The sequence below is a fragment of the Sander lucioperca genome, chromosome 3, assembly GCF_008315115.2.
Source record: "Sander lucioperca isolate FBNREF2018 chromosome 3, SLUC_FBN_1.2, whole genome shotgun sequence".
Taxonomy (NCBI): Eukaryota; Metazoa; Chordata; class Actinopteri; order Perciformes; family Percidae; genus Sander; species Sander lucioperca.
The window spans coordinates 987006-1013447 of NC_050175.1; the positions used below are offsets into that span (position 1 = coordinate 987006).

The following is a 26442-nucleotide window of genomic DNA, read 5'->3' on the forward strand; positions in this document are numbered from 1 at the left end:
TTGATCACCGTTTTAATGATTCTACAGCCATACCAGCGGCTCTGTGAAGCTGTACTCACTGGCATATACAGCAATGCTTTTTAGCTAACTGCTAATGTCAACATGCTAACACGTTCACAGTGACAATGCTAACATGTTTACCATGTTCACCATCTTAGTTTAGTGTGATAGCACGCTTTGCTAATTACCACAAAACACAAAGTACAGCTGAGGTGACAATCTTTTACCTGACGATGGTGCTAGATGGTATGCTATTGAGGACACAACAGCCAGTTGTATAATGAAAAAAGAAAGATGCAACTTAGATGTAGCTATATTTAATAAGTAATTACATTGTTATTCTTGTACAACTTCACTCTTTTACAAAACACAGAGGTGCACACAGCGTGTCACAACATGTCTGAGGAATGTGATCTTTATAGGAGTCCCTGGCGCATTTGTAACAGTTTTTTCTTCTTCTTTACAAAGTATTTACAGATCTGAACTGAGCTAACAGCGCCTGGACATGGCACACAGACATTGTTGTTGTTCAAAGGTGTGAGTCTCTTTAGTGGATTTGATGCAGGGGGAAATTCCTAGCATCTGCTGGCCTGGAAAAGGACTGAATATTCAATTCAAGGTCCAACATTTACATCATGTTAAAAAGTCCACTGGCACAAACCTTCACATGTTCTGTTGTATGTACAACATAAACAGCTGATAGACAAGTGCTATCAGAGATTACTTAAATACTTGTAAACACCCATATCACCTGGAGCACAGTAAATTAGCATACTGTGTAGTGGTACCACAAGTCTAGTACGGACATCAATCTGACCATAATCATTTGGTGGCAAATTTTAGTGTGGCTGTAATAAGTCAGTATCTTCCAAGAAAGTCCATAAGGTCACAGTAGGCCAATGGGACTATAATCAATTCAACTATATTATGTCAATAGTACGAAAGTAAGTCACTGGGCCAGGGGCTAATTGCAGTAATGATGTGCTTTTGGGGAAGTGGAAGCAGGCCAATGCACAAGTAAACATCCACAGCCAGCCACCCATCTATCTGTCAATATGGATTCTGGTTATGTTATCCGACAATATGTTAATGGTAAGCACTGTATAAACCTAAATATAAACCTTTTCTGATTCTGTATCATAACATCAGGTCAAAAAATATGGAATCTAACAACTGTCGTGACAGGTCAGGCACTTTGAAAGAGTTCACAGTGGTATTCCCGAAAATGAGATTATTTCCGAAGCAGAACAGCCTGTCGACGTGTTGTAATGATGCAGCTTTATTCTGAGAGGCAGCCCTTCGTCCAGCTGACAGCCACAAACTTCCCTCCATCCTCTTGTCTCTCCTGTGCCGTAAATGTGGCTAGGAACGATGGGTGTGGGGTAGATAATCTCTCTAATAATAATATGAATACAGTCTCTTTCAGGAGAAAGTAGTGATATAATAAAGAATTGTAAAGTAAAAAGAATGGCCAGATTCTGTAGCCAGGCAGAGATACAGACAGAAAAATCCTCATCCACAGTTGACAAACAGTGAACATCATGACAATAATTAGTGAAAGACAGCTGAAGGTAGCAGCAGTAATAGAGAAGTATTGCTAAGTGCAGAAACTGCTTGCATATTTACCTCAAAAAAGTTATTACACAATCAAAATATCCGCACAAACCAATACACTAAACAAATATATATACATTTCATAAGGCACATTAGCTCAAGGATTTTGTTAAAGTCGTAAAAGAAGAATATCCTGGAAGTGAAGCATAAGATGACAGATGAAGTAGAACGGAGAAGATAAGATAAAGATCTGTATGAACGAGGAAACTTGGCATACTGGTAAAAAGAATGGAGGAACAGTACCATCCAACAAATAAAAAACATATTCCGCAGCTTTAGGGTTTAACATGCTAATGCCCTAACCACCCACTTATTTTATACTGGAGCTTCATCACAGCCCCAATCAGGCTGCACCTGTGCAAGAACGTGGACAAAACCATCTCTTCACCATCAACAAACTGACCGATATGACACATTGTAGCGCAAAAACTGGAAGTGCAGGTGTTGATGTAAAAAGGGAATTCCTGGTTGACTGCCCTGCTCAGTCAATGGCTTTGGAGGCAGTGAGGGGTTCAGTCTCTGAAGGGTCTTCCTGAGGAAACACCACATAACACACCTTCTGGCCCATGTACGTGACTCTTTCTGCAACGCAAAGGACAACAGTTTTAAATACAGGGACTAACTGCTAACATTCTATAAAAAAAATGTAATGTCTTTGGTATATGTACCCAACTCACCGACTAGCATGTCTACACATTTGGGTTTGTTCTTCCACTGAACACCCACAAAGTATACAGGGACTCCAGTCAGCATGATGACCATTCCCAGGCCACAAACCACCGGTTCAGAATACAGACTGAAGCCCAGCAGCACAGCCCAGAATATCAAGTAGGTGATGGGGATCAACATGCTTACCTGGACAGGACAAGAATACACACAACCCTGAGGATTTTTTCAATTCTTGTTTTTGCTGCTGTAGATTGATTGCCACATTTTATTCATTGAGATTAGACTTTTTACATTTCTTCTATCTAAAAAAAGCATATTGGGCTACAGTATACTGTTTGCAAGTATAGGGTTGGGAAAATATATCATTTTAATAATCCATTCCTGAGTCAAAATTATAGATAATCGTGTATGTTTAATATTTTGACAAAAAAAAGTGCATACTACACACACATTTGTAATTTTACTTTTCAGACACCGGGGGGCGCCAAAATACTGTACATGACCACAACCTACCGGTAGGTCCCATCCATCAGACACATCTAATGGCCCGCCCCTTAACAACAGTATTCAACTCAGCGCTCTAATTTAGCTGCAAAGTAAACCTGACAGAGCTGCTGCTCAACTGAGGTGATAAGCTTAAAGAGCAATGCATTAGTTAACGTTGCTAGTGATGGGTGGATAAAGCTTTGGGGCTTTCATTCTACTTGACCCGAAAAAAACCTTTCTGAAGCTGCGGGGATTTAAACAAACGTATTGAGGCCCTTAAGACTGGGCCGAAGATTATATATAGTATATTGTCTCAGCCTTATAATGTAACTTACTTGGATACTAGCTATATCCATGGTCGACAGAGTGGTGTTTTTCCTCTGTCTTCAAGCCTAACCATGACAGGCACCGGGCTGGTAGGAGTGCCATTATTACTAAGCTAGTTTACAACCAATACGTTTTTGTTTGCAACGGCTACTTTTTGAGCCAGGCCTTGTTGACTAACGTAGTAACGTTAGAGCATGTTTGGGTTAACATTTTCAAGCACCTGCTAACGTTACTGTACGTTTAATTTTATTTTATTTTTGGCCAATAACATTACACAAAACTATTAACTTTTATTGGCTACAGCTGCTACACCTGCTAGGGTCATCGCCTAAAGAGCTAACGAGAAACCAAATTATGCTAACATTAACGTTACCATCTTCGGTTGTTACGTTTGTGTTCTTAAATGCTGCAAAAGCAGATTATTTACCCTCCATGTAGACCTATCGTTACCTTTTGAATACATGTAGGCCTAGTTAAGAGGAAAATAGTCATTATGGAATTCATGTGAAGGTAAGCTTCCTTCACATATATTTGTCCTTTGTCGTTTAATTTACAGCCTAAGAAGATATTCATACTATCCCATGTAGCCTAATTTTAACTAACATTGCCAATTCAGTAATTATTAATAATTAAATAATTTGTCCAAGTCCTATAGTCCTGTATGTATCTGAATTACTGTGTGCACATTTGGAAGATAGAAAAAAATAATACACATTTTGTCACTTTGTTTTTGTGTCAGTATGGCCCCATCTGTAGTTAATTGCAGTGTGTCCCTGCTGCATTTTATCTCTCTATCGTTTATCTTGCATTGTATTTCTAGTAGAAGTCCTCATTGTGTTCTTCTGTTATTTACTCTTGGCTTTGGATGTTTGCTAAGAATACATATATCTTTTTAACATTTCCCAGATACAGTTGATGAGGTGAAAAGTTGATATTTAAGCAGTAGCCCAGGAGTTTTGGCACAGGGGTCACTGGTAGTTAATTGGAAGTAAACCGAGAGCTATGACTTGATAGTTAAATAACATGTCATAAAACACCCCAAGTTAATTTAGTTCCTGCAGTGGATCTAGGGTTCTCAGGTTTCTGTACCTTGATGGGTCTGACCAGGTTTGGTCTCTTCTTGCGGAGGTAGAGGAGGCCAGCAATGGTTACCCCATAGGACAGATAGTTGATAAAGGACACATAGTTGATCAGGTTGTGTGTCTCTCCAATGCACAGGATGACTATGGTGGCCATGCACTGTGGGTGGTGAAGGTAAATTTGAGGGGTCAAATAAATATTAAAGAAACTAAAAATAATGCAAAATAGTTCCATATTAAAAAACAATTTCTATGTGTGGCGACCAAAGTGGACAAAACTGTGAGTGCAGCACTCACGCAGACCAGCAGGGCAGGGATTGGAGTGCAGTTCTTTAAGTGGATCATAGCCAGCAGATAGGGCAGGTGACCCTCTCTGGCTCCAGAGAAACACAATCTACAAATGTACAGACACATATGCACATGTGTGTATGTAACTATTGACACCCTTGTGCTTATTTTTAGGACGTATTAGCCAATCATAAAAGGACATTAAAAAAAAGGTTTGGCATGTAGTGTGCAGCAAAGCAAGGAGTGTGTGTTCTACCTGGAGGAGGTGAACAGATATCCATTGATTCCTCCAAAGGTGGACAGTGCTACAGAGATCGGCATCACCCAGGAAAACATCCCCAGCAGCTTTTCGCCAAATGTCTGGAACAACAAAACATCTGACGGGTCAGATTATTGACTTTTACTATGTGACTGAGTTAATGATTTATTCATTCAGTCCCTAACAGTAATGTGTTAATGTATTCATTTCACTGAAAGATGCAATGTGCATTTGAACACACTGCATAACTATATCGGAGGGCAACACATATAAGGCTTGCGCGTGTGAGATAGAAAACTGTTGTTTTAAGTCTCTTTAGATCATTTTTGGATTTAAAGATTCTAATAACGACGGCCTCATCCTTTAATATCCTAGGACACTGCTTGTAATTCAAGTCCGTCGAAAGAAAGTAGTCACACACTGAACTCATGACTGTGTTCGGTTAAAAAAAAGTTTGGTCGGGCGCCTGGGTGGTTCGGTTGGTGGAGCGCACGCCCATGTGGAGAGGTTTCTTCCTCGAGGCAGAGGCCCAGGGTTCGAATCTGACCTGCGACAGGTTTCCTGCATGTCTTCCCCCTCTCTCTCTCCCCTTTCATGCTGTCCTGGTGATTGGAGGCTAAAATGCCCAAAAAATAATCTTAAAAAAAAAAAGTTTGGTTGGTTGAGGTCTGTCGCATGCTAGGATTCTCAGCTTCAGCAGACTTACAGTTTCCAGACAACTGAACCTCATGTTAAACAGTATATAAACTGCTATGAGCTCCCATATGAAACATACAGTACATTTATGGAAATGGAGAGCTGCTCACCACTGCCACAGCATTGGAGGCCAGCAGCTCCTCAGGGGTCATGGAGGAAAAGTAGGCAATGTTGGTCATAGTATAGACAAGGGTCACCAGTGGGATGGAAATGTAGATGGCACGGGGCAGGTTCCTAATAAAAATAATAATGTAAGTAATGGCGATAATTTAAATGTTGATGCTCCAGCATTTTACGGAGCATTAACAAGACAATTATGTAAAAATATAACTGAATTCAAACCAACATAGCTCTGAACTAAGGGACTGAGATGTACATTATGTTATATGAAAACCTGTAGATATGAAATACTATCTGTGCATGTGAATGCCATACTTGCGTGGCTCAACAATCTCCTCTGTAACATAGTTGAGGAAATTCCAGCCGCTGTAGGCGAAGGAGGCCTGAAGGAAGGCCAGCGCTATCTGTCCCACAGAGGGATCCTGACTGAATTCAAACGCCACACTGGGCCGTAGGGCATCGTAGTGACCTGGAGAAGTTGAGAGGAAGGGTTGTGTGGGTGAAACGGTGAAAAAATACTATATAATATCAACTATAAAATCCACAGTTTCATTGGCTCTCTGGTTTGACAGTGTTTCAAAATTCAAATCAAATTATATATGAACTAAGTGCGGTCCTTAAGGTTTCCACTACAGTACAACTTCAGCATTATTACTCTAACACATGATATCACATTAGTGATTAGTGAGTTCATGTTATCACACAGAAGTGTTTAAAGGTTTCTCAAGAGTACAGTTGTTCAACATGAAATCTACTCTGTGAATACAGTATATACAGAAGATCCCTTCATTTATATTTTAACTGTTTTTGGCATTCATTTAAATCTAAATGCATCCTGCACCCAAATTCATTTAAATGCAACACTTAGGCTATATCTTGCTCAGAGTTAAGGTGTACATTTTTATAAGATATATTGCATTCGTATTGTATATATTTTCTGTCTCAATTAGTTCTCTCAATGAGCTGTTATTTCTGATATGACTATAATGCATATTACATTTCACGTTATTTTATATAGTTTTTCCTATCTTTGTCCATATTTGTTATTTCAACAATTGATTCCTAATGGAGATAAAAATAAAATCAGTGATCAAACAATCAATGTACTATATCTAGATATGAATAGTTAATTCCAAACCAAACCACAGAAATGAGTGTCATGTTGAAGATTTAATCTCACTGGATTGTGTATGTGTGTGTTTACCTCTACAGATTTGGACGAGTCCTACCACTATGATGAGTACTAGAGCGAGGAGTTTTCCTACAGTGAAAACATCCTGGATCCTTGTCGCCCAGCGCACACTTGAGCAGTTCACCCAGGTCAGGAACACTGCAGAAACACACACACACACACACACACACACACACACACACACACACACACACACACACACACACACACACACACACACACACACACAGAGATACAACTGAAATCATTTACAAAGCGGCATGTTTCTGATGCATGGTTGCATGGACTACAAGTAATCTGCTGCCTCTTTCATATGTATGTTTAGTTGTTCATTCTCAAAATCTGTGTTGCCCGTTCACAAACTTGTCCTTTTTCATGAATATTTACCTCCACCATCAATTCCAAGTATTCCTTTTGGCTTGAAATTTTACATTTGCGTTTACATGAACTGGGGTAGACGCTCCATATTCATGCTCCATCTTGAAATACGTTAGCCGGTAAGGGACATACTGCTCTGCCTTTCACGTTTTCGCTGTCACATGATAAACTCACAGGTGTTGCTAATGCTGCTAATGGGTAACGTAGCTTCCCGGCCCCGGGGAGTTTGAAGAAGGAAACATGAAGGACCACACGTATTCAAAATCCAAATTTCAGAAACAGGAGTCTTCTTCTTCGCCCAGAAAAAGAAAAAGGATATTGAAAAGAGCAAGAGACCGGCTTTTTGAAACGTGAAGGCTACCGTAGCTGTAATACGTACTTTGAACTGCGTGGCGCAAGAGAGTTGATTGCGATATATGATCTCAACGCTAGATGGGAGAAATTCCTACATATTGGACCTTTTAAGCTTAAGGTACGCACTCCACATGACTCCACATTACTCTCTTGTCAGAACACAGAGGTAAAAAGAGGAACTCTTTCCTGACAAAACACACTTAAGTCTTTGGAATTAAACACTTCCTACTTCCTTACTTGCCTCCCCATACCCTTCCTTTACACTAAACCTCAGTTTTATGTTTGTAAGTGCTGTGCCACCAATATCCAAGTGAACCAATCTGAGCAAGTTCAAGCGTCTCTCCAGTTGTCCTCAAACTCAATTGAAGGCTTACAAGTGAGAGGTAAACCCAGAAGAAAGTGTGAGTTTGGCTACCAGCACAGAGACAGAAAGATAGAGAAAACTTGTGTAGTTGTACTTTTCTTTTTTTAAAGTTTAAGGTGTGCAACCCTGTACACATTATACCACACATTTGAGTTTGAAAAAACATTGTACTAAAACTGCAATTTAGTCAGCCAACCTACGTGGAAGAGATTATAATGTAAATGTGGAATATGTACAGCATTAATGTTTGCATCTGGGCTCTGCCGTCGAAACATCGAGCTCAGCTCAGCAGAGCCTCTAGGTGGATGCTGTGTATAGTAGGTATGTGTTGCAGTAATGGTGTGTGTCTATTGTCAGCGTCATTACCCCGCTTCCCATTCATCTCTATGGGAGCAGCTGTGCAATGCATTCTGGTAGCGTCGCAGGGACTTTGGAGAAGCGGGGCATCGAGTCGCCCGCTCTTCATTTGCATGAAGTTGAATCCAATAAACTTTATGCAAATGAGAGTGGCCGGCTCGGCCCGCCGCCTCTCAAAAGCTGACAAAAATCTTTTAAACTCAGCTTTGTCAATCTGAAATGAAGACTTTTTCTTCACTTAACATGTTTTCAGAAACATGTTTCGGTTAACTATTTTCGTTAAAAATACAAGATCGTATTCCGAACGAGCCGCCATTATGGTCGGTTTTGAAATCCCGAAGCAGACAGACCCATGTGATGCGTTCGTCCAATCAGCTGCAGCCATCGCGGTTGAAGGAGGGTGTCGACTGTTTTCTGTGCTTGTCAGTGGAGAGAAACTGGTCGCGAGCCCACTAGCGTGCATTGCTGGGAAGCGGGGCGATCCCATCTGTGAAAACAACGCGTATATGGACACCCACCATAAGGCTGCATTCAGACAGCATCGGCCGTCCGGCAAAAACACAGGTCTATCCATTCATGTTGAATGGGGGTAGTGCGTTTAGGCTGTGGCTGGGGTTGCCGCAGGGGGGGCACTCAAAGAAACGCAGCGGGCCTGCGCCAAAAACTTGAGACCGACTCAACTTTTGGAGAAACACAACCCCACGTCACGCTGCGGTGGCCAATCATCAAACCGGCAATCAGACTTATCGGTGTGTTTTGAGCTATGGTTTGAGGCGGTGTTAGAATCCCGGACACTAAACAGGAAACATTACTGTCTTTATCGCTGCTACAAAAAAGTTTTAAAACACTGAGGGTAAAAAATGAAACACAAGCACTGAACTGCCTGGGAGTTTGTGTAATAGATGAATGTTTCCTGCAAAAACACAGCACTCGTGTCCCACTCGTCTCTTTTCTTTCTCTCGTGAAATAAAGCTGCCTTCAAGTGCAGTCGTAAACATTGAAATATATAAACGATCTGACGGAAAATAGTAATTGTGAAATATAAAGTCTACTTGTGCTTTGTTGGGGGGCCGTTTCATTGACACTCCCCCCACCGCACCACCCTGCCACAAATCGCAGGATCACTTTTATTGTTGTGAATGCCCCGTAGGAGGAGATTTCCATGTGAATGTAGCAGCAGACTCGAGTTGGGTTGCCTGAACTGGCTCGCAGGCTTCACTTCATATATGCTGTGTGCTGTATGATGCATGTTGTGATGTTATAAGCCCCTTTCAGACACCTTGTTACTTAAATGTAATGGAAATTGTACATGCTGGCCATACTTATATCTTCTTTACTGTATCACAGCTTTCTTCATTCACAGCAGTGACCTGTTGGTTTGCTTTGCTACTAAGAGGTCATGGGGGGTGTATCACATGTAAAAGTAACATATACGCATTCCCACCATTTTCTTGTCTTCTCGGTGACGTACCATATCAACAGGAATAGTGGTGGAATTGGTATTGCCCCCTTACCCTAGCCTTCATCCACTTACTGACCATTGCTTGTGTTTCATCTGCACTCAGAATAGTGTGGCAATTCAAATCGAGGGCTAGAGATTATGAAGCAGTTCAGGCGACAGGATGTGTGTGAGCAAGCTCGTCTAGATTCTCCATCTTTCTTTGTCTCTGCTCTTGTCTCTCAGCTTTTTGCATCTTGTCTTTTGTCTTGTTTCTCTCCTGTCTTTATTTGTTCTCTATATTTCTCAATTTCTCTCCCGACATTTCACTCCTCCTCGCTCTATTGCTGGAGTGGCACAGCAGTATGTGTGTGTGTGTACGAGCATATATGGGTGGAGGGTGTTATTGACCATGTCATCCATCACCGGGGCAAGGTTTCCCTCCCACCACAGAAATCTGAACAAACTGCTTCCGCTTGCGCGGGCATACACACATACACACACGTGTGAATTTTTGGCAGGATGTTTTGGTGGCACCAGGCAGAGCATTCTCTCCCCTACAACACCATTGTGTTTTATAGTCAGTTACTGACTAGGGGTGTTGCATGCATTTCCGTTCCTGTGTTCCAGTGAAAAACCCCTCCTCCTCCTCCTCCTCCCCCTACTTCCTTCTGTGTTAACCCTGACAGGAAGGAGGCCAGCAGGCTTTGAATGTGACAGCGCAGGTAAATCTGTGTCCTGCCATCACAGCTTCTATTGAAGGCTGCCTCGGCAGCAGAATACTAAACTAATTATTGCTTTTACTCTTAATGGATTCTGACCTTAACTTTGGACAGATTTATCAGCGGGCTTTAACCTCAGGAACGCCTCCACTTGGTCCAGGATCTGGTCACAATAGTCACTGAACTGGCAATAACCCCCCAAGTCTTGTCTGTTCACCACAAGGTATCTGACACCAGAATCGCTTCACTTTACAGTAAATCTACAGGATTAAGTCTGGGAGAAAAACATGCAGCTGTAGCTCTCACAGTGACATTTTCTGGCAGGTTTCTTGTCACAGTGGTGAACTGAAGAGATGCAATATTATTATGGTAAAATATTTAAAAAAAATTCTAAATTACTTTAACGAAGAGGCGACTTCAGCATCCATTCCCTTCATTTATAATTGATGCATTGGGCTAATGATTCCATCCAGAACAGCTGTTAACAGGTAGCGTTTATGTTTTCATGCGTCCACCCGTCTGTCCCATTCTCATGAATACAATCTCTCAGGAACGCCTTGAGGGAATGTCTTCAAATTTGGCACAAACGTCATACAGGATTTGAATTGATTAGATTTGTGGTCAATGCTTTAATGCAAAGGTCAACTTCACTGTCACATCAAAATCTTCTGCAAAAACGCTTTTCTGGCCATGATTCAACACCATTACTCAGGAACAGAAGGGGAGACATTTGATCACGTATTGAATTGGTGATGTGATGTGATGCGAAAGCATCCACGTATCGCCAAAAATATACACAAAATACCTTTTATTAAATTGCTTCAAAGTCTTCACTACATATATTATGAGTCTGGACAGACATGGATGTAAACTGCAACTTGACTGGTTGGCGGAGGCATACAACCTCATGATAGTACAGAGATTGGAGAGAAAGGATCAAACCAATATGGGCATTATGTGATGATCTCTTTATCCCCAGATTCACTTTGTGTTCTTTTTTTCAATGAACCACTCTGATTCATTTTTCTGCCGAGCAGTTGCAGCTGTTAGTCTGCTGACTGACCACAATCCCTCAATTGAACTCTAAAGTAGTTTCATGCAGCATTCATTTTAAGTCCAGCATGGCCAGGAAATCTTTGGAAGTCTAGGACTGAGAACATTAAATTGAAATCACTTACCCAGATTAACCCAATTTGTGCATGATGTCTGTATTTATTCTGGGCCTGCATACTGCATACTGTTTCATTTGTTTGTGTCTACGCTGTGCCTATAGTTGTGTCGGTTGTTCTAAGTGTATGGAGGGCCGAAACAGTACACAGTTAAGCTTCTGGAAGCAGTTCAGTTTTTGGCACCAGGTCAAAGCTAATTAAATCTACAGTACATTTGTTTTGTAAATGGAAAACACATTTTTTTCACTATTAAAATGAAATGGAAATTGCAGTTTGCATTTTAATTTGAATAATTGCTTTCTGAGGCTTGTTTTGTGGAATATGTCATAAGTAATCCATCAAAATCACACACAAGTGGTGACTTAAATTGCCCCCTGCTGCGCTAAATTGAACAACAGAAGCTGATATAGCTGTTTCTCATCAGTAAAACTAAGTGGAAATCAGTGTGTAGCCCTCCTGATTTGAAAAGAAATACATCACTGTTGGTGATTGTTGGGTATGATGTGAAATGAATGATGATATTCTCTTGTTGTGGAAAATGTACTCTTTGCAGATTAGTGATGTGTATCTAATAAAAGTGATCCATATTTGACAAATAAAGGAAGTACCAGGCACATGACTGTGCTGCTGTGAACTGTCCAGTGCTCCTATTCTTAGAAGATCACTACCAACCCACAACTGGACCTGTCTGACACACACACACACACACACACACACACACACACACACACACACACACACACACACACACACACACACACACACACACACACACACACACACACACACACACACACCTGGGACTTGTGACTTGTATGCAGTCAACTGCAGGGGAGGAGGAATATCTAGGCTGACTCATATTCATAAACCTGTCACTAAGAAAATTTCAGTTGACATAACGGGCCTAAATAAGACTCAGCAGTGCAGAACATTTATCCAGTTAATCTGTTTCACACAAACTGTCCACCAAACGCTGGGAAATGCCAAGATAGTTGAAGTGTTTCTATCCTAAAGTGACTTAAAACTGTTTTGCTATTTCCCTTTGGGCAGATTATAAGCAACTTGACAGGTTTTTGCTTCTGTGGGTCAATTTATATGTATGGTTTATTATGCTCCTCCTGAATTTGTCTAGAAGTGCATTTATGATAAACACCACTGCAGAGTGACTCACTGTACTGTATACGGAGTTGTGTAAGCCAAAGGCTAAAAGAATGGGTGACCTTTGAATAAAAATAGCAATCAGCCAGTAAAGGCTTCTCTCGGGAAAAGGCTGTAGATGGTGCTAACAACAGTCATTCCTACATTTGAAATGATGGCATTTAGATTTAACTAAGGGTTTTTTATTTCCACCACCATGTTTAGAGGAGTGACATGTCTCACGTCCATGGATCTGCTTTTGGTGTTTGACAGTGATGGAGCTATAGTGAAAATACTTTTTAAACCGTTTACTGCCAATTTCTCTGTAATGCAAGAGTCTTGTAGGGTTCAGAGGAATATCTTCTCCATCTGTTATCAGCATGCTGTTGAACCAGACACTTTCCCTGCTGATAACGTTTCAGAGATAAGGATTGAAGCTTATATAACTGCTGATGACTACAATCTCACTGTCACTGCAGGTCTGAAGTGTGATGCTGTGGACCAGGGAGGAGGACAGGGGCAGAACCAAGCAGCCAATAGGAACATCAAACAGCCAACCAGAATGTTGGCTGTCCAATGGGATCCCCCATCATTGATGTGCAAGGTGTCCTGCCCATTTCCTGTTTCCATGGCAATCAGTGACAGGAGCGTCACGTTAACCACTGTGAAACAATGCACAATGGCGTAGACACACCCTCTCATTAGCGGCGTCCACAAAGGCTGGCACCATTATATAGTCTGACACTGATACTGACACACACACTCATGCGCACATACACCAACTCGTACCACACTCAAGAGAACAACACATAAAAAACAACACATAAAAACACTCACACAGTAGGCCCCTGGCCTAAGACAGTGTAACATTCTGTCGCCAAAAATAGTGGAGGTCTATGGGCGTGTTCTGTAAATGCTAACCCCAGCCCAACACATGCACACGCTCTTAGGCACAGATACCCAGCTCTCTCCCATCTCAACTGGATGGAGTAACGGGGGGGTTCTCCATCCAGTTCAGACAAGACCAAACTGGCTGGTTGACCAGATACATGCACATGTCTGCTCTGGCTATTTAAATACAGATTGCTGTTCTGTATGACATTTCAAAGAGAGGCGCTGGTCAGATTAGAGGCTGGAAATAGAGCACAGCGTTTCATATGGAATTTTCAAATGACAATGATGGCCGTCGGCACACTGTGAACTGTCCCGGTATCATAATATTTTTAAAGGCATGAGATGAAAGTAGCTGGATTTGGTTTGCAGAGTTTGATTTTACTCTTTGTAGTTCTGTGGCTTTGCCCTTTCTTTACATTACAGCGAGCCTCTTCCCACAAGTCAGCCGCTCACTGCCAACACGTTCACATACCTACATACATAACATCATCACATATCCTTCACCATACCTAGAGATTGGCATGGTTTTCAGTTAGCCTAATAGCTGGTTTGTTTTGGAGATGATCTAAGTACCCCATGCCAATCTCTAGGTATGGTGAAGGGCATGTGATGATGTGGGGCTATTTTAATTCCAAAGGCCAAGGGAACTTTATCAGGATGCATAGTATCCTGGATCCATGAAATAACTGGCCTTTAAAAATAAACATCTGCCTGCCTCTATGGGGATTTAACATAGGGGTGTGTATACTTATGCGCCCTGTATTTTAAGGAAGAACATTTATTTATTTACGATACATTATTCATTCACAAAGAAAAAAAAGGCATTAAGATCAGTTTTCAAAAGATTATTTTTTATTCCTCTTTTTAGTCAACTTTAACATGGGTGTGTAAAATTATGCAAGCCATGGTATATATGATCTACCATCATTCAATGCTCAATCAGTATTTCTCTAATCAATTTTAAGCGTGCTGACCTTTTATGCTAAGATCAGTTACAGTTGCTTGTAAGGTTGATCTAGGAAAGGAGGTTTGCTCTGATGTTTACCTCACTGGGAGTCACTCTGGGTTAACCTATCAGGTGACCTTAATGTCAAAAGCAACAGAAGGTCTGAAGTGTGATACTGTAAACCATGACGTCATGATGACAGAGGCAGAGAGCAGAGTGGCAGCAAGCAGCCAACAGGAATATAAACCAGCCAGCCACAGTATCAATACACCAATAGGATCCTCTGAAACTGATTTCTACAGTAAGATGCCTAATCCGTTTTCTCCAGAAATGCCAACAAATCCTTCATCAACCCTTTACATGTTTACTCAAATTTTTTGACAGTTTTCAACAGTCAATCAAAAATCTATGTTTTCCTGTGCAGCATAATTGTTGGTTTAAAGGAAGAGTTCAACATTTTGGGAAATATTCTCATTTACTTTCTTGCTGAGAATGATATGAGAAGATCGATACCATGCTCATATCTGTCTTTAAATATGAAACTACCACCAGGACATGGTTAGCTTAGCATAACAATAAAGACTGGAAAATGTGGGAAACAACTAGTCAAGCTCTGTCCACAGTTACTACACTATGTGCATTGCAGTGCCACAGCTCTTCTCCTCTCACAAATGTCAGGGAACGCAGGGCTTAAATTTAAACACGTGTGTTTTGAAGAATGAAACCTATAATATAGTGATATAGTGTAGAGTGAGTACTGCCATGTTGATGTGGCACAAGATGACTGACTGCAATACAGATACCTCACAGGGAAGGAATCCTGCCAAGGTTTGCTACTTGAAGACTCACTCTGTGTCATCTGAGTTTAAATGTAATGAAAAGCAGCACCCAGTGTCTGCTAGCCCCAAATCCTCCACTGTACAGGCCTTCATGTGTTTTAAGTTTCAGTTTGTTTGGGATCAACAGAAGAACCACGTGGTGAGCATTAGCAGCAGTAGTTACCCTGGCTGAACAGAAAGAAAAAGAAAGAGCCACCTAGGGCTGGGCAGTATGGCGAAAAAATGTATCACGATATATTTTCTCATTTTGATCGATATCGATATTTATCATGATATAGTTTTTTTTGCTGATAGTGCCCGTTTTTTTGCTGATAGTGCCCTGACTGAAGCCGGAAGAAACCATAGGTTTAATTACACTTTAGAATATAGTTTATTAACATATAAAATAAATAAAAACATGCCTTTACAATATTCAGCACAATTTGTTTGTTAGGACTCACATGATTACACATTCACATTATGAGATGCCTCACTGGTTAGCAGAGCAGTAGTGCCCATTACTGGCAAAAGAAAACTAAGAGTAGCACTGTTTTCCTCGTACAGTCATCTTACAATGATGTTTTTCCTGTTTTGTGTCTGCAAAATCAAACTGCAAAACTGCAAACTAAGTGAGTAGTCAGTTTTGGCTACAGTTTCTTTTATTTAAAACTACTAAAAAGAAACATTAAATGTAAACTTATGCAAAGAAAGCATCTCAAGTGTGTAGAGGTAGCATGTGTAAACAAGTGTCTTTCGCTATACAATAAGACGCAAAAGACGACACGATTGATTGTTGTTGATTGATTGGCGCCAACCGCCGACATATTTTGCAGACCGGCTTAATCTGCTTCTCGTTACTTTAATGAAATCTGAACCAGTTTCACACAACTGACGTCGTATAACCCTTTTTATCAACTATGTCTTCAGCTTGAGAGGATAACGCAAGTTCACGTTCATGTCTATCATCAATTTCGTTACACTCTGCTCCACTTTTGCCGCCAAAGACTTTTCCCCCATCGATATGTTTCCCCCTATCGTTACCTAAACCTGAACTAAACCTTATCTCTAACCATAACCATGGATGGGGCGCTACATACTGTATTTTAACAGGAGGGGAACACACTTCCACACAACACCGGCAATTAGGGCTGCACGATATTTTGTTTCTAATGGAAGTCCAAACTGCCTGAGAGCTTCTCCTGTACTATACGGTAATTCCTCTACTATGAGACAGTAAGTCTCGTGGTTATGACCCAATCGTTAGCCTATTTTTATAAAAACGTCTGCTACGGAGCCATAACGTGAGATACAAGGTAATGGAGCCTTTTATACATTGTCGTGTTTCTTTAGAAATAAACAATGGACAAATAGAGTCTTTAAACGCTTCAGATGTAAAGTTATGAAGTTATATGAAGTGATGTCAAAATGAATGGCAGTCAATGAAATGCTAACGGGGGGTGAGTGCTTATTAGCATCAAAATGGTGCCATAGGAGGTACGGGTTGTGAGGAGACGCTTACCCCCTTGGTAGAAAAGTACCGTAAGCGGCAGCTGCCGCTGACACAGTGATGCACATGCTTTTCCATGGTAGTGAAGCTACAGTAGTCAGTGTTTTATGTTCGCTGCAAAGACAAACTAAATCACCTGATTAATGCAACGTAATCACGACATATCCCGGCCATTTTTCACCGCAGAAAGCTGCTACCAGCCGGGCTAAAGCTAACATAGTTAGCCTAAAGAAACAAGGTCCCAACTAACGTTATGGTTCGGAGCTGCGACGCTGGAAACGTAACACTAATCTACAACAGCAGTCTGTTTCTGATATAACGTCATTTACACTGATTTAAGTGCTCTTGGATACACAGTTTGTTGCAAGAGTGTGACATGCAGGCTCTGCATGCACAGCAAACCAATAATCATGATTACATAATTTTAATGAATTTATCAAACAACCAAAGCAGGCCCTGCTAGTTGACCACAACCTGAAATTTAGAGGAAGCAACATGCATACATTATTATCATTCACTTTAGCCTGGATTAATATTATATGAATACAATGGTGTCATGTCAGTCAACCAGTGTATTTCTTCCTAATTTCCCTCTCCAAAGTCCCTTCAGAAGAGTAATCACAGCGCTTACTTGCTTTGGTTTTTGTAAAGCATTAAAGTTCAACAAAGACTGGTTCACATAAGAAAATTTCCTTTTCCATTTGTATTTTCTTTGTAGATGCACTCCCCTACAAAATTACCCCAGTAGTTGAGAATGATTTAGTATTTCTAAATAGAGCTATTTATGTCCTCTTGTAAAAATTTGTCTTTTTTTCATATCGCAATATATATCGCAGGGAAAAGAAATATCGCAATGTAATTTTTTTCCAATATCGTGCAGGCCTACTGGCAACAGACAAACGCTCAGAATAGGAAGTGGGCGTGTTCGGCAAGCCGAAAAGCCAGACTCTGGCAGTTGTGTTATCGGGTAAATATGTCCAAAGCTTATCATCGTTATCGATTCGAGATCATTTTGTCGCCCAGCCCTAGCGCCGCCTATAGAAACTCAAGCTTCATCAATAGAAAATCTGATGAAATGGATGTAAGCTCTCTGGAAAGCACAGATTGGAAAACATCACAGCAAACCATCAAAAACAGACTGAACAGAAGAACTCATGAATCATGATGAAAACGCATTCAGAGGGCTTTGGGCTGTTTGTGACTCACAGATACAGATGGTGGCGAGGAGTCTGGTGGCGATGAACGGAGGCAGGCAGTTCTGGAAGGCAGGCTGCAAGACGTAATTGGAAAAGGTGAGCGCGATGACAGCAAGCGTGGTCGGATACATGATGAGGACGGCACTCCATAACAACAGGAAGCTACAGGATGAAGAGACAAAACACAGGATTTCGTATGTGAGAGTAAACGGCCCGTTCCATGAAATGTTTTTAACTTGAGATTTATATGGCTCTTGCTGCTCTCTTTAAGTTCCATCCTGACTTCACATTCAAACTTATAAGTCACTACGAGCTGCCTACTAGTACAACCCGAGCTTCCTGCTGTTGGCCTCTGTACAGCTCCACTGCAGCAGTTGGGGTTGGGTGACTTGCTCTGGGGCATCTTGGCATCAGTTATAAGAGACATGAGGAAGAGACACAGTCTCTTCACCATATAGCAAATGGAAACTGTTGCTGAAACCAGAAAACAGTATGCCTCATCTTACTGGGACCTTTATGTTTTTGTGACTTCTTGTTCTTTTATTTTCTTTGCCCCGTTTTTACACAAGCAAATGAATGAGCCACACAGGACTTAACTAGTGCCTCTGCAGGCAAGCACAGTGCAAGGCACGTTTGACCTTCTCAGTCTTACAGTGCTGCTCTATGATCAGCAGACATGTCACATGACCACATGAAAGTCACAAGATTTTCAAAGCTGATTGGTTCCAGACAGGCAGTCCCTATTAAACAAGCCCTCTTGTGTACAGACCCTGGACTGCAGTATAATTCATACCAAGTGAGAATCTTTGCTGGAAACTAACACGGTTGACATGAAACTTCTCAAAGGTGTTGTAGTAGAAACTGTTGTTGTACTTTAGGCACAGCTAGGGCTGGGTATAGTTTCAAAATGTTCGATACCAATACCATGACTTCGATACCAGTTCCTAAACAATACTTTTTTCGATACCAATTTAATAAAACAAAAAGAAATGACAACATTACACATTATGGCACAAATGTTTTTATTTATTTTTCAGCTCCTACTATATGAGCCCTGTCTCTGTGGAACGTAGAGTTTTTCCTGCGTGTCTCTACGACGTGTAACGTTAGAAAGGCCAATCACCAGCAATATTAGATCATGGTAGAAGCATGCTGCATGCTTATTGGCTCACTGACGCTGATGAGATTTATTCCTTAGGGATTGAAATTGGGTATTGAATGACGAGGCATTTTTCGATTCTCAATACTTTAGAAGCAATTCGGTCGGTGCCTAAAAAGTATTAAATTGGGTACCCAGCCCTAGGCACAGCAGTGTTAAAGAGGGTAACACAAACAATAGTACTTACCCCACTAGCCCTCCAAAGATTTCTGTCACGTATGAATAGTCTCCTCCAGACTTTGGGATGGTGACACCCAGTTCAGCGTAGCACAGGGACCCAAGGGCACAGATCCCCCCCCCACAAACCCAGACGATAAGTGACAGCCCCACAGAGCCTGCATGCTCCAACACTCCTTTAGGTGAGATGAATATTCCAGAACCAATGATGTTTCCTTAGGAGAAAAACAAAGATTGAGAAGGTTATCTACATATTTCCTATAATTAAATATTTAACTAGTAGGTACTCAAAGAGCACAGACTTCTGCAGAAGTCTACCTGTTACACATATCCATATTTGAATTTGAAACCTTAACCTTCCAAACATTTAGACTCATGTCTATTTTTGAATTTTCGTTGTTAAGTAATCAGTTGTTCTGAGGCTTGTCGATCCACTTAGACATCCAGAAATCCATATACAGGTTTTTTGAGACGCCGACAAACTCAAAAGCTGAAAACAAAACCAGCTTGGACAAAGAAAGAAAAAAAACAGCTGCCAAGAAATCCCAAGAGGCTTATTAAAACATCCCTACCATTTAAAAAAAGTCTCTAGGGATTAGTTTCAACTGACTTTGTTTCATTTAATTGTGCAATCTCCAAAGAACAGCTGATCATTAACATTTTCTGTTTTATGGTTTACTGGATGCATCTGTGAAACTGGTTTCAATCTGGTTTGGGTTTTGGACTATAATATTGACTCTCGTATCAACTAAGACAAGAAGTCAGAGCACCCTAAAAGTAGATATTGCTACTTTTTTTATGTTGAATTTTGGATGACACAGAAGTCTAGTGGAAAGAAAGAGGATGCAGGTAGTAAGTACGGTAGTAAGACCAAAACCTTAACACACCTAAGGAAAAATAAAATTAGAAAATCTCTTATTCTCTCAATTCTCCCAAATAGGTGGAAAACCACTGGACCCTTATTTAGCTCCCTGGTGACTATAAATAGATAGCAAAGCGATCTATGATGTATATGCAGTAGTTGTGAAAGGAACCCATCAGTACAGCTGCAGCAGGATTTGTTCAACTAGTTAGGTCGCTTGTATAATTCTAGAGGTCGACCGATATGGGTTTTCTCTGGCCGATGCCGATCTTTAGAAATCAGGGTCAGCCGATTGCCGATTAATGCTGCCGATTTATTTTGGCCGATATGTGCTTGTTTTTAAACCTCTATTTGAAATTTCTCAACAAAAACATTTATTGAATACTTCACCAATCTACACTTGTAGCCTATACTTCATTTAAAAATGTATAATGTAAAAACATACTGTAGCCTATATTGTATAAATAATGTATGAAAAATATATAAAATAAACGAAACAGGTAAGAAGAAAATAAACATTGTCAAATAAACCTTTCAATGAAAAAATAAAGTTTAGTGCACTTAGCAGCATTTATTAAACTTCTGAGAATACAAATCTGCTTCACAGAAAGTGACGTTATTATTAATCTCAACACTATTTCCTCCTAACTCCTGTTGAATCACATAAGACTAGGGCTATCTAATGTCAGTTCTTGTTCACCTGGTTTGTTAGATCATTGTTCATTTGTAAGTGTTTTCTCTGTGTTTTGGGGACCCTGCTGTTAGCCTAGCTACATGTCCTGTTACACTCATCAGGATCTTATCTGAGCAGATTTCTGTCATTCAAACAACTCTTAGTTGTAATTTAAAACTCATCCAGCCAATTTAATAAAATTAAGGGTTTTATTCGTGCTCGAGTCCATAGATGCAGTTAATGGATAGCCTACAGGAACGGAGAACTGAAGGCTCTGTTAGCAACGATTAGCTCCGTTAGCGGTTAGCTCCAGTTAACTCCGTTTTAGGAGTGGATGAGACTGCCACGGACAGGGGTAACAACCAGACTCTGATAAATGATATTCGGGGAGCTTCCACAGCGGTGTGTTTTGTACGGTTTTATTAGTACAGTTAATCCCAAGGTAAGAACACCAGCTACATGCTACTGCTAACGGTAGCGTCTGAACCTGAAGTGGCTGCGCGAGACACACTGCGCAAGAATTCACGAGGGGAGGGGCTGGAGGCAGCTGGTCTGGGCGCGCTGTAAAAAAATGTCACCTATTCATGTTTTTAACACTAGGCTGCCCGCAGATGCGCCTGCTTATTAATCGGCTTGATATTGGCCGATGCCGATTATGTAAAAAAATTGCCAAAAATCGGCCGATTAATCGGCCGGCCGATTAATCGGTCGACCTCTATATAATTCATATTTTATAGCAAACAGTAGAGGCAACACCTGTCCCAGGCATGTAATGAAACAATCATAGTTATATGTGATAGAACCAATTAATCCAATTTGGCCTTGTGGTGTATGGAAACATGGCTCATTGAGGTCCTGGCTCAGATGTCCCCCAAACAGGGATAAACAGAGGTTCCCTGGTGGCTCAGTTGGCTAAAGCACATAAGAGCCACCATGTCATGAGTTCAAATCCAGCCTGGCAGTCATATGTCATCACCCCTACGAAAAGAAAAGACAAAACAAAAACTAACAAGCCAGAGAAAGTAACCAAACAGCAGCTGTACAAACAAAACATTATCCATGTTTTTCTGCTCTTTGGAGACCTTTTGGGGACAAAAAATAAGACTCTGTCCACCGTAAACATTTTTGCTGCTAAAACCCCCGTGAGGCACGCCATCGCAGCTTCCCCGTTGGAGCAGCTCTGAATGCTCCCTAATGATGCACAGGGAGAGAGGAGGTCCGAACAGTGCATTTATCACTGTCAGATTTGATTGTGGAGGCCGTGGTGAGATGCAGAGCTGTTGCATAATGGCTATGTTGTGTTTGTTATGTCATAAAGTTTGGCATCGCAGCTTACAGCGTGAATCAGAGTCCTACTGACCCTCTCAGCCTCCCTGCACTATAGCTGAGAAATATTCTCAAAATTACTGCTCAGATGAATCACCATTTTATTCAAATCATAGAGAAGAGTAAAGAAATCCCCTTCTGTGTAAAAGAAAAGAAAAAAACACTTATTTTAATCTGTAAGCTTGTGTGAGAAAAAGTAGGTGCAGGTGTCTTTCTTTCTCTTCATGGATCTGTCCTACCAGTGTTTACAAGCTGGAGTAGGGAGTGGCGGAAACCATGTGCAGGTGCTTGCTGGAGTGCAGGTCGAGCTAGTAAAATGTGGGAATAGTGGTTAACATAGATGTTATTGTCATATTTACTAATACGTGTGATTAAGTCCATTCAGTTTGGTTAGAGATTAAAAATGTAATTTGATACATTGGGTTTACCGTCTAACCCTGAATGTAGTAGTTGCAAACAGAGAGGCAGCAGCCAATAGTCAACCTTACAAGAGTAGGGCGTTAGATATGTGAGTAGGCTGTATCTGGTGGGTAGTAGCACAACTCAAGTTGTACATATACAGTATGTGTATAGCTGCACAGGCTTCACTCCATCTGTGCTTCACGGGAAAAATGTGGCAAGTGGTCAGTGTCAACTGTGTGATTTGAGCAATCATTTCACATAAGCAATATGAAATGAGACCAAGTACATAACTGTTGGAAGCTTTCTAAAATATAGTGTAAAACATAGTCAGAACTGTGGGTGTACTCTAAGTTTAGCAAAGATGTGTACAGCTGCTCGCCATATGAACAAAACACAGAATTAAACAGGCAGGCTAAAGAAGGAGTTTTAACTGGGACTGTATCAGTTTCTATCAAAGCACAATAGACGTGACCTTGGTTATAAAGATAAGCTATTAAAATGATAACATTACTATTGAAAGTGCCACACTGTAGCACTTCCTTTGTAACCCTTTTCAAATGTCACAGATTGTGCTTCATATTCCACCTTACTTTGAGATCTAATGCGAAAAAGCTGTTTGTACTTTGCCTTAAAGATTTTCCTTTATTGTGCTCTATTTATGACTTGTTGTGGTGGGTCTGCATCTGTTTGCTGAGTGAAATACTTTTCCATTTTAATATTCATCACCATAAAACATGAACATGTGAGCTGCAGGCACAGGGGGTAATCGACGTGGAAAAAAAACTACTGTGGAAACAGTTCAGCAGGCTATAATGTCCAACATCTGTCTTCAACTTCCAGTCATCTTGGTTTGTTCTATCATCACTGTTACTTGGAGGGGTCCGGCAGCAAGGGTACACTTGGGAATTATGGAAGGCATGGCAGTACTGTAGGTTTTCACTGGCACATTCCTTAATGCCCAACGACATGTACAGTAGCTTCTCTCTCTCCTTTATCCAGTCTTCCAAATTCTGTATAGCTATGCCATAATCATTCAGTCCAGTCCTTTCACCCTGTGTGCTATTGTTTCATATTATAATCTGACTATTTTGATAAATCAGTCAGAATGTAGTTCTCCTACTCTAAAACATGCACAATCTGTAGTGTATAACAAATAGGTGAGTTAAAGTATCTCTAGTCTCGCATTGTCAGATCTCTGGAAAGTAACTCCTAAATAAAATCCAAGAACAGAATGTCACACACAAAAATAACTTCACGGCCTCATGACAGCATTCATGTCATGTCATTTAGTCAATAGTGTCCTCTGCCTCCATACATGCAGAGGCTGGACATGAGTCCAGCCAGAGGCTGATGATTATTAGCTGGTGCTTGGGGAACCCTCTGCACTGCTGTCAGATTATAACAGCACGTACTGCATAACCTGTTGACTTTACTGCTGCAGATGAGGTCGTTTACACTGCAACACTATATCACTGTTTAGTAGGCTTATCATAATGTTCAGAGAACCGTTTGGAACAACGCAACTTCCTGTTTTAAAGCCGACCTTCATTCTATGGCTGCATTTTTCTCATTGTAAATGCCCTGTCCTACAGACGGAGTGTATTTGTAGTAGGCTATGAGCCGGTTATAATAGGACGATTGCACAGAAACAACATGAATGAACCCCTAACCCAGCCATGGTGTCAACCATCGGGATGCTGTGTGATGCTTTGTCTGCATGCGTTTTCAAGTTCAACATGAGGAGATCCAGCCACGTAGGCATGTCCATATTCAGATCATTCCGACTGATGCAACAGTTTCCACACAAAACATAAACGTGGACCGAGGCGGTTTGTGCCAAAGTCAGATTGTTTAAAACTATTTCTGAGATTGTTTAAAACTATTTCTGTACACTATTTCTTTCTCTTACATCAAACTAACTTCCCTACAGTGTCCGTACAGTAGATCAGGACGCGAACAAAACCCGACAGCTTCTGTGATGGTCCCCTATTGTGTTCCATGGTAGGCTATTGTAACTTTAACATAAAGCCACAGCCTCACATCCACCACCTCACAGTTTTTTCCGCCAGCCGGATGCTCCAACGCGTTCCCCGCTGTATCTGAATTCACCGTATCTACCCGCTCTTCATCAATACACGATTTAAGACAAAAGCTGTCACACACTCACCGATGATAATAGCACAAGCGCTCAAAAGTCCAATTTCCTTTTTCAGAGTGACTCTGTCGTTCTTGGAGGAGTTTTTATCCTTCTTCTTTTTCTCTTTGTCCTCCATCTCCTCCGCCTTACACATATGCTTTCTGCCCGCCTCGGTCCGGTCCAGATACTGTAGACTGAACCAAGCTCCACTCCCCGGGCTGCCCTTATAATAGCTTACTGACACGCGCATGCGTGTGATTCACCACTGGAGTCCCCACCTTGTCTCAGGTAGGCATATAGTCTCGCATTGCCAGACTTTTCTCCACGATAATAAATGAATACATAGTCAAGCTGTATGGGGAAACTTTTCACTTCAAATAAAATATAATAGGCCTACCTATATGCAATTTTATTTACACAAATCTATTTTTTTGTTATTATCATTATTTTATATTTCTTGCTTTTGTTTTCCAACTTTACAAGCAAATATTACAATAAGGCCCTTGGAAGTTCAGACGGGATTTAGGTGAGTGTGTGTTCCCTCTGGGCTGCTGTAATTTGAGCTTCTGCTCATTCATTTGAAGTGGAGGAAGGTCAGTAGCCTACAATATAAGAGTAAGATAATTCATTTAAATAGATAGAAAACGAGACTATACAGCATCAGCTGCTGTGGAAGGCTGTATCCATGCAACACAGCAGTGCATGGATTAATAACGCCAGCATGCTAACATGCTCACAATGACATCAGTAAAATGTTTACCATGTTTATCATCTCATTGACCAGTGATGGCGATAGAGCCACACTGCTAGCATGGCTAAAACAAAAAACAAGTAAGCTATCTGTCAACATATGTTATCCCCAGAAATTGGTAGCAGGAAGGGCAACGTGTAATGAAGAAATGTTAATGATGGCTGCATTCCATTAAGATGTGCCAGTTCCAGTAGCCTGATGGTGTTTATGCTGGTTCACTGGGAAGGCTTACTGACACTTAAATGGAACAGAGCCATGGTTAATGTTAGCTGCACCTGTTCTTCTTCCTGATGTGACAACTCTGCGTAGAACACGGTATTATATTGTTCACATTTTAAAAATGACTGCAGGGTAAAGGAAAGACAATTTTTTATTTAATTAAGGTAATTAAAGTGAACTGACTTAAATGACCTGTAACAGCAAACGAGACTAACAGTGAAAAGAGCGCCATTTTTAAATAGTTTTTAGTAAGACCTCTGCCTGTGTTTGATTTTTCCCGCGCAGTCACAGAATGACTAGCCTGGTGAGAGCGTCCTGATCTCGCGAGCTCCAGTTTTCCACTCGCAGATCAGTCTGGCATCTTGAGACAGAGAACATTTGGAGCCGTTCGCCATACGACCAACCAATCAGCGTTGGTTTTGAGGCGGGTTTAGGTGTGACGCAACGAGAAGCAACTGTTCAGTCTAAACAAGATGGCGGCTTCTACAGATGAGATGAGCGTAGCTATCGCACAAGTTTTATCCGAATTAGAAAGTATTCCTTCATTGAAAGAAGAGCAAAAAACGGCACTGGAGGCTTTTCTCGAAGGAAAAGATATTTTTGCTTTTCTCCCGAAAGAGTTTGATATATCGTTGATCTTATTGGTTGATTTGGACCGTCTATCACCAACATAGGTGGTGATAGACAGATGGGTTTATCCAATCAGCTAACCAGTATTTTCGCCCC

The 26442-nt window shown here is 41.0% G+C and overlaps 1 protein-coding gene across 2 annotated transcripts; it reads right to left on the reverse strand.

Annotated features, from left to right (window-relative positions):
- Positions 1-301: 301 nt before the first annotated feature.
- slc7a10a (solute carrier family 7 member 10a) lies at positions 302-24994 on the reverse strand. Of its 2 annotated transcripts, XR_004896790.1 has the most exons (12): positions 24777-24994; positions 19357-19561; positions 18021-18172; positions 6743-6868; positions 5854-6007; positions 5529-5652; positions 4720-4823; positions 4473-4569; positions 4186-4335; positions 2292-2469; positions 1371-2196; positions 302-1340 (listed from the first exon to the last, which is right to left on the reverse strand). XR_004896790.1 is itself a non-coding variant. In XM_031309203.2 (11 exons), the coding sequence occupies exons 1-11, from the start codon at positions 24898-24900 to the stop codon at positions 2096-2098; spliced, it is 1515 nt and encodes a 504-aa protein (XP_031165063.2). In that variant the 5' UTR covers positions 24901-24994; the 3' UTR covers positions 302-2095. The 2 variants fall into 2 exon arrangements, 1 of the variants encoding a protein (XP_031165063.2); XM_031309203.2 differs by having other exon boundaries at positions 302-2196.
- Positions 24995-26442: the final 1448 nt, after the last annotated feature.

Coding starts and splice junctions, on each gene's coding strand:
- slc7a10a (XM_031309203.2), bottom strand. CDS start 24,900: ATGTGTAAGGCGGAGGAGATGGAGGACAAAGAGAAAAAGAAGAAGGAT. Junction 6,869..18,020: donor CCTCGCCACCATCTGTATCT/GTGAGTCACAAA, acceptor GTGTTTCTGCAG/TGTTCCTGACCTGGGTGAAC. Junction 2,197..2,291: donor ATGTGTAGACATGCTAGTCG/GTGAGTTGGGTA, acceptor TTTGCGTTGCAG/AAAGAGTCACGTACATGGGC.